Source organism: Lithobates pipiens, unplaced genomic scaffold (genome assembly GCF_037356315.1).
Source record: "Lithobates pipiens isolate NorthernLeopardFrog02 unplaced genomic scaffold, aLitPip1_a1.2 Scaffold_13, whole genome shotgun sequence".
Lineage (NCBI taxonomy): Eukaryota > Metazoa > Chordata > Amphibia > Anura > Ranidae > Lithobates > Lithobates pipiens.
In genome coordinates, this window is record NW_027507718.1 from 252,242,688 (window position 1) to 252,255,933 (window position 13,246).

Genomic DNA, 13,246 nt, shown 5'->3' on the forward strand with positions numbered 1-13,246 from the left:
AAGCCAATCAGTGCTGACAATTAGTGCCCATCAGTGCTGCCTATCAGTGCCGCCTATCAGGGCCAATCTAGGCTGCCAGTCAGTGCTGCCTATCATTGCCAATCAGTGCTGCCAATCAGTGACACCTATCAGTACCAATCAGGGCCCATCAGTGCGGCCTATCAGTGCTTCCAATCAGTGCCCATCAGTGCTACCTATAAGTTCAAATCAGGGCCCATCAGTGCCCATAAGTGTTGCCTATCAGTGCCCATCAGTGCCACCTATTAGTACAAATCAGTGCTGCCAATCAGTGCCCATCAGTGCTACCTATAAGTGCCAATCAGGGCCCATCAGTGCCCATAAGTGTTGCCTATCAGTGCCCATCAGTGCCACCTATTAGTACAAATGAGTGCTGACAATCAGTGCCCATTAGTCCTGCCTATCAGTTCCGCCTACTACTGCCAATCAGTGCTGCCTATCAGTGCCACCTATCAGTGCTGCCAATTAGGGCCCACCAACGCTGCCAATCAGTGCAGCCTGTCAGTGCCAATGAGTGCCCATCTGTGCTGCCTATTAGTGCCAATCAGGGCCCATCAGTGCGGCCTATTAGTGTTGCCATTTAATGCTTTCAGAGACAGCAGCGGCTCTTTCAGGGCACTTTGCAGGCACTATATTTAGCGTTATACCGCCTGCAAAGCGCCCCAGTGTGAAAGGGGTCTAAATGGCCTGCCACTAAGCACTGTTATGTGTTCCCACACCAGAAAAAAAGTGCAACGCTAACTTAATAATCAATAACTTAACAATAATGGTGGAACCCTATAATATATGAAAATCTCAATAAACTTCAATATTACCACAATACCGGCCTCTGTGATATGTAACATCATATATAATACACATCAAACTGAAAACAAGACATAACAAATTAAATTCTACAGATAATTGTAATACAAGTAACTTTAACCACTTAAGGACCAGGTCTCTTTTTCAGATTTGGTGTTTAAATGTTTAAAACATTTTGTTTTTGCTAGAAAATTACTTAGAACCCCCAAACATTTTATATTGTTTTTTTTCTAATACCCTAGAGAATAAAATAGCGGTCTTTGAAATACTTTTTTTCACACCGTATTTGCGCAGCGGTCTTACAAGCGCACTTTTTTGGAAAAAATTCAAGTTTTTGAATAAAAAAATAAGACAACAGTAAAATTAGCCCAATTTTTTTTATATTGCGAAAGATAATGGTACGCCGAGTAAATTGATACCCAACATGTCACGCTTCAAAATTGCGCCCGCTCGTGGAATGGCGTCAAACTTTTAGCCTCAAAAATCTCCATAAGCGTTATTTAAAAAATTCTACAGGTTGCATTTTTTGCGTTACAGAGGAGGTCTAGGGCTAGAATTATTGCTCTCACTCTACCGATCGCGGCGATACCGGTTTGACCACCGTTTTCATATGCGGGCGCTACTCACGTATGCGTTATAACGTATAACACGTTTTTAAAAACCTTCTTTTTTTTCTTATTTATTTTAATTGATTTTATTTATTTTTACACTGTTTTAAAAAAAAAAATGGATCACTTTTATTCCTATTACAAGGAATGTAAACATCCCTTGTAATAAAAAAAAGCATGACAGGTCCTCTTAATTATGAGATCTGGGGTCAAAAAGTCCTCAGATCTCATATTTGGACTAAAATGCAACAAAAAAGAAAAAAAGAAAAAAATGACATTTAAAAAAAATATACCTTTAAGAGGTATGGGCGGAAGTGACGTTTTGACGTCGCTTCCGCCCTCCTATGGCATAGAGACGAGTGGGGGCCATCTTAGCCTCACTTGTCTCTATACCCAGCTAGCGAAAGGACCCGATCGCCTCCGCCGCTACCGACGGCTCCGGTAAGCAGCGGAAGGTGCGGGAGGGCGGCGGGAGGGGGTGGCACCTCTCCCGCCGCCGATAGCGGTGATCTCGCGGCGAACCCGCCATGGAGACCACCGTTATCGTACAGACGACTGGCGCCTGAAGAGATGGATATCTCGGTTGTGGCAGCAGCTGCTGCCGTTACCGAGATATCCCTCTTCAAAAATAGGACGTACATCGTCGTGCTCTGTTCGGTTAGTGGTTAAGTGCAACAACTTTTCAGTTTGGAGGTTCACACCATTATAGCAGTTTGAAATTTTTACGATTTTTACAGTTAATATTATATGTTTTAGTTACTATTATAATGTGAATTATTGCACTTAAAGTTAATTTTCCACCACCCCTGCCAAGTCCATATCTTTACGGACCTTTCTTTTTTGCACTGGTGCGCAGTCATGGTTGGAACAGGAAGGGGCCATGCCAAAACTGTTCCCACGAAGTTGGAAGCATGAAATTGTCCAAAATGTCTTGGTATGCTGACACCTTAATGCCGCGTACACCGGATATTCGGGCGCAAAAGGTCAGACGGAATCATTCCATCCGATATTATGATCGTGTGTGGGCTTCATCTGACTTTTTTCTTCAAAAATGCAGATGGACCTAGAAATAGAACGTTTCAAATCTGTCTGACGGAATCAATTTCAATCGGGAAAACCGTTCATCTGTATCCTGGTCCGACAGACCAAATACGACGCAAGGGCAGCTATTGGTTACTGGCTATTGAACTTCCTTTTCTAGTCCCGTCGTACGTCATCATGTTCAAAACAAATGGACTTTGGTCCGTTTGTGTGTGGGCAAGTCCATTCGGTCGGAACTCCTTCGGGAAGACCGTATGACCTTTTCTGCCAGAAAGTCCGGGCGTGTGTACGCGGCATAAGAGTTCCCTTCACTGGAACTAAGGGGCCAAGCCCAACCCCTGATAAACAACCCCACACCATAACTCCCCCTCCACCAAATAATTTGGACCAGTGCACGAAACAAGGTCCATAAAAACATGGATGAGCGATTTTGAGGTGGAGGACCTTGCCTGGCCTACACAGAGTACTGACCTCAAGCCGATAGAACATCTTTGGAATGAATTAGAGTGGAGACTGAGAGCTTGGCCTTCTTGTCCAATATCAGTGCCTGACCTCACAAATGCGCTTCTGGAAGAATGGTCAAACATTCCCATAAACACATTTCTAAACTTTGTGGACAGCCTTCCCAGAAAAGTTGAAGCTGTTATAACTGCAAAGGGTGGGCCAACTCAACCCTACGGGCTAAGACTGGGATGCCAATAAAGTTCATGTGCATGTAAAGGTAGTGCCAATACTTTTTGACAATGTAATGTGTGTATATACACATGTGTGTTTGAGCTTTGGGGTGCACATCCTAATGTGATAGGCTGTGCATGCCTATGGCTGTAAAACAATTCTTCAGTAATGCTTGTTTTTAAACTTAAAAAAAGCAATTGCATGAATAGCATAAAAGAAAAAGACTGTTACCTGCTGCCACAATTATAATATCTGCTAGTTGAGTGTGTCTCTTCAGTAAAGCTTTCGGAGTATATCTGTGGGTAATTGTTACAGTGGCATCACCTTAAGAGAAATTATAAAGTTATAAATACAGTCTCATCATAATGCTTTTATCATATTTAGTTTTACAGAACTATAAAGGATTATTATCAGTAGCTATTCACCATGCTACCTGCGATAAGTATGCAAATCATAAATGTCAAAGGCAATGCATTATTATTTACATGTTTGTTTCAGGTCAGTGAGCTGAAGCAAAAGGGTCAGCATGACAGCTATGAAACAAGCATTTTCATGAGCAGAGGTCAGCAATGGCAGCTTCCATGCTTCATTCATAGCAGGTTTTCCTGTAACACATAATTATAAAAGCAAACATCTTCTAAGAATAAAAATATATGACAGCCCGCAGACATCATTTTATAAAAAATACTAGTTACCTGGTAGCTAAAATAACGAATCTTAACACATGATAGGAGCTCTAACTTCACTATTAATTCAAGGGTAATGAAACACACAATTAACTAGTTCTTTAAAAGGACGACAGCAATGAAAGCCTACATTTTGTATGAACATGGATTCCATGTAGTGTTTGTCTAGTTGGTCTTCAGGCCAAGTTCAACCTCACCAATGAGGCGAGATACCACTGGCATAACTTCAGGAGTCACAGAAATCGCAATGGCAACTCCACCCCCCCCATATTCCAGGGGGTCTGTGTTGCCTCCCTGTCACATTTGGTTTTACACCTGGACAGGAGGGGCAGCAGGAGTGGCATATACTGGAACCAATCCCTGTATTTTTCTCTTACAGCAACTGAAAGCCACCTCTCCTTTTCACTGGCATTCAGCTATTGTAGGAGGAAAATACAGCCAATCTGTTCTAGTAAATATCGCCTCCATTGCTCCTGTTGTCCAGGTTACACTTCTTCCTGCTGCCTGGTCCACCTGTGTGCTTCCCTGGTCTTCCCCATTTGACAATGATGTATTTACCTGCCTCTTTCACGCTCTCCATCGGAAACGATCCACTGCAGCAGTCGGGAGAGGAGGGAAGGAAAGCAGGGAAGGGGCAGGTAAATATGTTATTTACCCAGCCCTTCCTTTTCTGAATCAACACAGTGAGCGATTGGTACTAATCACTAATCATAACTGTGTTTACCATGATTTGGTTTGTGAATGAATAGGTAGCTCTGTACAAAACTATTCCTGTTCATTCATTCTGTGCAGCTGAGGTTGCAGAGATGGATGTTAAGGACTGCGTTCTTAATTTCCTTTCTCTGTCTCAAAAGTAAGACATTGGGGTTCTGTTTAAATTCCTGATATTTCACTAAAGCCCCCCAGCAGAGTTGCTAAGAAAAACTGTAAAAAAAAATAAAAAATTGTAAAAAAAATTAAAATGATAAAAAATATAATAAAAAAAATAACAAAAATAAAAAAACAGCTGACATTGTCCACTGTTCCACTGACACCATCCTCTGCTTTACTGACACCATCCACTGCCCTACTGACACTTTCTACAGCCCTACTGGCACCGACCACTGCCCTGTTGACACCATCCACTGGCCTACTGACATCAACCTCTGCCTTACTGACACTGTCTGCTGTCCTACTTACACTGTCCACTGCCCTACTGGCACCAGCTAATGCTCTACTGACACCATCCACTGTCCTACTGACACCACCCACTGCCCTACTGAGGATGTCCAGTGCTCTACTGACATTGTCCACTGCTCTACTGACTGACACTGATCAGTGCTCTACTGACACCTTCTACTGCCCTACTAACATCATCCAAGGCCCTATAGGCACTATCCACCGCCCTACTGACACCATCCACTGCTCTACTGACTGATACCATCCACTGCCCTACTGACATCATCACTGTCCTACTGACACTGTCCACTGTCCTACTTGTACTGACCACTGCTCTACTGACGTCATCCACTACTGGCATCAAATTCTGCCCTACTGACACCATCCAATACCCTACTGGCACCAACCTTTGTGCTTCTGACACTGCCTACTGCCCTACTGACACCATCCACTGCCCTACTGACAGTGTCCACTGTCCTATTGACACCGTCCACTGCCTTACTGTACAGGGTCTGCAGGACTAAGTTGTTCTAAAGGTGTACTTTTATCTATTTTTAGGGACATTCTATGCTAGTAAGGACAGTGCAGACCTTACCTGAAAAGATAATGAAGCTGAAAAAGATAATACATTCTGTGTTCAGTCTAAACCATATATACATCTAGTCCACTTTGAAATAAAAACATTCTTATAGAAAAGTATTATACTTACCACCAGGTCTCTCATGTCTGCCATCTGTGTGCAACAGCATAGCAATTGGCATGCCAACATTTTTTGATCTGCCCGCAACTACAACATTTTTACCAAATGTTTCTATCCCTATTTAAAAAGAAAAAGACACAATGTACATTTTTGTGCTTTTAACAGTGTTGCAGAAGCGTTAAAAAAAGAAGGCACAAAAAAAAAACCTCTTTTTACTCCTAAACGTTTATCCCCTACATACACACCATAATTAGCAACTGCTGTTCAACTTACAATGATTCCAAAGGCAGAAGGTTTTGTTTTTTTATCGTAATGCATTCTATGCATTAAAGTGGTTGTAAAGGCAGAAGGTTTTTTATCGCTATGCATTCTATGCATTAGGATAAAAAGCCTTCTGTGTCAAGCAGCCCCCTTCATCCCCCTAATACTTACATGAGCCCCGTCTCGATCCAGCGATGTTGCACGAGAGACTCATCTGTCTGGACTTTCCCTCCTTATTGGCTGAGACAGCAGTGAAATGCCATTTGCTCCCGCTGCTGTCAATCAAAGTCAGTGAGCCAATGAGGAGAAAGAGGGGGCAGGGCCAGGCCATGGTTCTGTGTCTCAATGGACGCACGGAGCTGCAGCTTGACTCGAGTGCCCCCATAGCAACCTGCTTGCTGTGGGGGCACTCAATAGGAGGGAAGGGCCAGGAGTAGGGATGAGCCGAACACCCCCCTGTTCGGTTCGCACCAGAACCTGCGAACAGACCTAAACTTCGTGTGAACTTTGGAACCCTATTAAAGTCTATGGGACTCGAACGTTCACAATCTAAAGTGCTCATTTTAAAGGGTAATATGCAGGTTACTGTCCTAAAAAGTGTTTGGGGGCCCGGGTCCTGCCCCAGGGGACATGGATCAATGCAAAAAAAAGTTTTAAAAACGGCCGTTTTTTCAGGAGCAGTGATTTTAATAATGATTAAAGTGAAACAATAAAAGTGTAATATTCCTTTAAATTTCGTAGCTGGGGGGTATCTATAGTATGCCTGTGAAGGGGCGCATGTTTCTGGTGCTTAGAACTGTCCCTGCACAAAGTGTCATTTGTGCAGGAAAAAAAGTCTTTTAAAATCACTTGCGGCTATTGTCGGGTCCCGAAATACAGAGAACACTCAATGAGTGTTCTCTGCATTAGCCGACAATTCATTCATTCATTGATAAAAAAAAAAAAAAAAAAAGCGTGGGGGTTCCCCTAAATTCAATTACCAGGCCCTTCAGGTCTGACATGGATATTAAGGGGAACCCCGTGTCAAATTTAAAAAAAAAATTGACGTGGGGGTCCCCCTAAAAATCCATATCAGACCCTTTATCCGAGCACGCAACCTGGCAGGCCGCAGGAAAAGAGGGGGGGACGAGAGAGCGCCCTCCCTCCCTCCTGAACCGTACCAGGCCACATACCCTCAACATTGGGAGGATGCTTTGGGGGTCTGTGACCCCTCAAAGCACCTTGTCCCCATGTTGATGAGGACAAGGGCCTCATCCTCACAACCCTGGCCGTTGGTTGTGAGGGTCTGCGGGCGGGGGGCTTATCAGAATCTGGAAGCCCCCTTTAACAAGGGGACCCCCAGATCCCGCCCCCCCCCCCGTTTGAAATGGTAAGGGGGTACCCCTACCATTTCACAAAGAAAGTGTCAAAATGGTTAAATAAGACAAACACACTTTTGAAAAATTCCTTTATTAAAAATAAAAAAAATAAAAAAAAAAGATTCCAGCGGTGCTAATCCACTCTTGCTATCCAGTGACGGGTCTCCGGGGTCCAGCGATGGATGATCATATCCAGCGACGGGGGATCTCTCAGTCCAGCGCTGTCCATACATCCTTCTTCTGTCTCCACTCCGGAGACACTGCAGAGATCCCAGCGCTGACGTATATATATCTTATATTAGGAGGGCGGGGCCACCCGTCACCTGACCCCGCCCCCTCTGACGCTGGAGAGGGGAGCCAGGGGTTCCCCAGTGATGTGTGGGTGACCCCGCCCCCTCTAATGTAACGCAGGTTTCCGTTACATCAGAGGGGGCGGGGTCACCCAAACATCACTGGGGAACCCCTGGCTCCCTTCACCAGCGTCAGAGGGGGCGGGGTCAGGTGACGAGTGGCCCCGACCTCCTAATATAAGAAACATCAGCGCTGGAATCTCCGCAGTGTCTCCGGAGTGGAGACAGAAGAAGGATGTATGGACAGCGCTGGACTGAGAGATCCCCCGTCGCTGGATATGATCATCCATCGCTGGACCCCGGAGACCCGTCGCTGGATAGCAAGAGTGGATTAGCACCGCTGGAATCTTTTTTTTATTTTTTTTATTTTTAATAAAGGAATTTTTCAAAAGTGTGTTTGTCTTATTTAACTATTTTGACACTTTATTTGTGAAATGGTAGGGGTACATTTGTACCCCCTTACCATTTCAAACAGGGGGGGCGGGATCTGGGGGTCCCCTTGTTAAAGGGGGCTTCCAGATTCTGATAAGCCTCCCGCCCGCAGACCCTCACAACCAACGGCCAGGGTTGTGAGGATGAGGCCCTTGTCCTCATCAACATGGGGACAAGGTGCTTTGAGGGGTCACAGACCCCCAAAGCATCCTCCCAATGTTGAGGGTATGTGGCCTGGTACGGTTCAGGAGGGAGGGGGGGCCGCTCTCTCGTCCCCCCCTCTTTTCCTGCGGCCTGCCAGGTTGCGTGCTCGGATAAAGGGTCTGATATGGATTTTTAGGAGGACCCCCACGTCAATTTTTTTAAAAATTTGATGTGGGGTTCCCCTTAATATCCATATCAGACCTGAAGGGTCTGGTTATGGATATTTAGGGGGACCCCCACGTCAATTTTTTTTTTAATTTGACACGGGGTTCCCCTTAATATCCATATCAGACCTGAAGGGCCTGGTAATTGAATTTAGGGGAACCCCCACGCTTTTTTTTTTTTTTTTTTTTATCAATGAATGAATGAATTGTCGGCTAATGCAGAGAACACTCATTGAGTGTTCTCTGTATTACGGGACCCGACAATAGCCGCAAGTGATTTTAAAAGACTTTTTTTCCTGCACAAATGACACTTTGTGCAGGGACAGTTCTAAGCACCAGAAACATGCGCCCCTTCACAGGCATACTATAGATACCCCCCAGCTACGAAATTTAAAGGAATATTACACTTTTATTGTTTCACTTTAATCATTATTAAAATCACTGCTCCTGAAAAAACGGCCGTTTTTAAAACTTTTTTTTGCATTGATCCATGTCCCCTGGGGCAGGACCCGGGTCCCCAAACACTTTTTAGGACAGTAACCTGCATATTACCCTTTAACCACTTGCCGACCGCCTCACGCCGATGTACGTCGGCAGAATGGCACAGGCAGGCATAATCACATACATGTACGTGATTTGCCTCCCGCGGGTCGGGGGCCCGATCGGGCCCCCGCCCGGTGCCTGCGGCGGTCGGTTTTCGTTCGGGAGCGATCCCGGAGGGGACGGCCATTCATTCATGGCCACCCCCTCGCGATCGCTCCCGACGAATGGAAATCCCCGGTGACATCACTTCCTCTCCTGTAATGTAAACACAGGAGAGGAAGTGATGTATTCTCTCCTCCGTGTCGGTATTTTTCGTTCCGACACGGAGGAGAGCGGATCAGTGAGTTGCACCAACACATCCCACACACAGTAGAACATGCCAGGCACACTCACACCCCCCCTTTACCCCCCGATCACCCCCCCAATTACCCCTGCCCCCCAGTCACAGTGACACCAATGTCATTTTTTTTTTTTTTGCATTGGTGTCATTTGTGACTGTAATAACTGTTAGGGCAGTTAGGGTTAGCCCCCTTTAGTTCTAATGTACCCCCCTAACCCCCCCAATAAAGGTTTAACCCCGTGATCACCCCCCGTCGCCAGTGTCACTAAGGCTGGGTTCACATTGCAGCGGTTTATGAGAACGAATGTGATTCGCACCGCACTGCAGTGCAAATCACATCCGATCTCTGTGCGATTCGAGTTCAGCCATTCGCCGCACCCGCCGCACCCGCCACACCCGCCGCACCCGCCGCAAATTCGCACGGGACCCTTTTTTTGGCCCGCAGCAGAATCGGATCGCATGGGTGTTCACACCATGCGATCCGAGTTTGCAGATCGCACTGCGATATGCGAACTGATCTGGGGGTGTCAGTAACATTTCACTGACACTCCCAGCAGTTCGCATAGGGCAGTGTGAACTGCCGCCGGGAGGCATGCGATGCGGGAACCCGCCGCGGATTCGCGGCGTTTCCGCATCGCTCCAGTGTGAACCCAGCCTAATAAGCGATCATTTTTCTGATCGCCGTATTAGTGTCACAGGTGACGCTAGTTAGGCAGGTAGGTATTTAGGTTCGCCGCAGCTTTTTATAGCGCTAGGGACCCCCATATACTACCGCATAAAGCCCCCTGATTGCCCCCTAGTTAACCCTTTCACCAGTGATCACCATATAACTGTTACAGGTGACGCTGGTTGGTTAGTTATTTTTTTATAGTTTCAGGGCACCCGCCATTTATTACCTAATAAAGGTTTAACCCCCTGATCACCCGGCAGGTGTCATTTGTGACTAATAACTGTTAGGGCAGTTAGGGTTAGCCCCCTTTAGTTCTAAGGTACCCCCCTAACCCCCCCAATAAAGGTTTAACCCCGTGATCACCCCCCGTCGCCAGTGTCACTAAGGCTGGGTTCACATTGCAGCGGTTTATGAGAACGGATGTGATTCGCACCGCACTGCAGTGCAAATCACATCCGATCTCTGTGCGATTCGAGTTCAGCTATACAGATAGTATGGCTGAATTCGTGTCGCACCCGCCGCACCCGCCGCAAACTCGCACGGGACCCTTTTTTTGGTCCGCAGCAGAATCGGATCGCATGGGTGTTCACACCATGCGATCCAAGTTTGCAGATCGCACTGCGATATGCGAACTGATCTGGGGGTGTCATTAACATTTCACTGACACTCCCAGCAGTTCGCATAGGGCAGTGTGAACTGCCGCCGGGAGGCATGCGATGCGGGAACCCGCCGCGCATTCGTGGCGTTCCCGCATCGCTCCAGTGTGAACCCAGCCTAATAAGCGATCGTTTTTCTGATCGCTGTATTAGTGTCACAGGTGACGCTAGTTAGGCAGGTAGGTATTTAGGTTCGCCGCAGCTTTTTATAGCGCCAGGGACCCCCATATACTACCGCATAAAGCCCCCTGATTGCCCCCTAGTTAACCCTTTCACCAGTGATCACCATATAACTGTTACAGGTGACGCTGGTTGGTTAGTTATTTTTTTATAGTTTCAGGGCACCCGCCATTTATTACCTAGTCTCACTAGTGTACCCCTAAATTTAGGGGTGTCTACTTTCTAAAATGGGGTCATTTGGGGGGGGGGGTTTGTGCCATCTTGGCATTTTATGGCCTTCAAAACTGTAACGCCCTTAGAAAGCCTGAAGGCGGTGCTTGGTTTTTGGGGCCCCGTACGCGGCTAGGCTCCCAAAAAGTCCCACATATGTGGTATCCCCGTACTCAGGAGAAGCAGCAGAATTTATTTTGGGGTGTCATTTCACATATGCCCATGGCATGCGTGAGCAATATATCATTTAGTGACAACTTTGTGAAAAAAAAAAAAGGTTGTAATTTTCCCGCAACTTGTGGCAAAATATAAAATATTCCATGGACTCAACATGCCTCTCAGCAAATAGCTTGGGGTGTCTACTTTCTAAAATGGGGTCATTTGTGGGGGTTTTGTGCCATCTTGGCATTTTATGGCCTTCAAAACTGTAATAGGTAGTGAGAAGTGAACTCAAAAAATTACGCCCTTAGAAAGCCTGAAGGCGGTGCTTGGTTTTCGGGGCCCCGTACGCGGCTAGGCTCCCAAAAAGTCCCACATATGTGGTATCCCCGTACTCAGGAGAAGCAGCAGAATTTATTTTGGGGTGTCATTTCACATATGCCCATGGCATGCATGAGCAATATATCATTTAGTGACAACTTTGTGAAAAAAAAAAAAAAAAAAAAAGTTTGTAATTTTCCCGCAACTTGTGGCAAAATATAAAATATTCCATGGACTCAACATGCCTCTCAGCAAATAGCTTGGGGTGTCTACTTTCTAAAATGGGGTCATTTGTGGGGGTTTTGTGCCATCTTGGCATTTTATGGCCTTCAAAACTGTAATAGGTAGTGAGAAGTGAACTCAAAAAATTACGCCCTTAGAAAGCCTGAAGGCGGTGCTTGGTTTTCGGGGCCCCGTACGCGGCTAGGCTCCCAAAAAGTCCCACATATGTGGTATCCCCGTACTCAGGAGAAGCAGCAGAATTTATTTTGGGGTGTCATTTCACATATGCCCATGGCATGCATGAGCAATATATCATTTAGTGACAACTTTGTGAAAAAAAAAAAAAAAAAAAAAAAGTTTGTAATTTTCCCGCAACTTGTGGCAAAATATAAAATATTCCATGGACTCAACATGCCTCTCAGCAAATAGCTTGGGGTGTCTACTTTCTAAAATGGGGTCATTTGTGGGGGTTTTGTGCCATCTTGGCATTTTATGGCCTTCAAAACTGTAATAGGTAGTGAGGCGTGAAATCAAAAATTTACGCCCTTAGAAAGCCTGAAGGCGGTGCTTGGTTTTCGGGGCCCTGTACGCGGCTAGGCTCCCAAAAAGTCCCACATATGTGGTATCCCCGTACTCAGGAGAAGCAGCAGAATTTATTTTGGGGTGTCATTTCACATACGCCCATAGCATGTGTGAGCAATATATCATTTAGTGACAACTTTGTGTAAAAAAAAAAAAAAAATTTTTTTTTTTGTCATTATTCAATCGCTTGAGGCAAAAAAATAAAATATTCAATGGGCTCAACATGCCTCTTATCAATTTCCTTAGGGGGTCTACTTTCCAAAATGGGGTCATTTGGGGGGGTTTTGTACTGCCCTGTCATTTTAGCACCTCAAGAAATGAGATAGGCAGTCGTAAACTAAAAGCTGCGTAAATTCCAGAAAACGTACCTTAGTTTGTAGATGTGACAACTTTTGCGCAAACCAATAAATATACAATTATTGACTTTTTTTTTACCAAAGACATGTGGCTGAATACATTTTGGCCTAAATGTATGACTAAAATTGAGTTTATTGGATTTTTCTAATAACAAAAAGTAGAAAATATCATTTTTTTTCAAAATTTGCGGTCTTTTTACGTTTATATCGCAAAAAATAAAAATCGCAGAGGCAATCAAATACCATCAAAAGAAAGCTCTATTTGTGGGAAGAAAAGGACGCAAATTTTGTTTGGGTACAACATTGCATGACCGCGCAATTACCAGTTAAAGCAGCGCAGTGCCAAATTGTAAAAAGACCTCTGGTCATTTACCAGCAAAATGGTCCGGTCTGAAAGTGGTTAAAATTAGCACTTTAGATTTCTCCCATAGACTTGTATAGGGTGTTCCGGCTTTTCGAATTTGCTGCGAACAGCCCAAATTGTTCACTGTTCGCTGAACAGGCGAACAGGCAATGTTCGAGTAGAACATGAGTTCGACTCGAACTCG

General features: G+C 45.2%; 1 protein-coding gene across 2 annotated transcripts in view; it reads right to left on the bottom strand.

The window, feature by feature from the left end:
• MTHFD2L (methylenetetrahydrofolate dehydrogenase (NADP+ dependent) 2 like) overlaps positions 1-13,246 on the bottom strand; it is a 161,493-nt gene that overhangs the window by 38,180 nt on the left and 110,067 nt on the right. For both annotated transcript variants that reach the window (XM_077476541.1, XM_077476540.1), the window contains 2 exons: positions 5,700-5,807; positions 3,378-3,470 (listed from right to left, as the gene is read on the bottom strand). In XM_077476541.1, the coding sequence (XP_077332667.1) occupies positions 3,378-3,470; positions 5,700-5,807 (201 nt within the window). The remainder of the gene's footprint in view (positions 1-3,377; positions 3,471-5,699; positions 5,808-13,246) is intronic.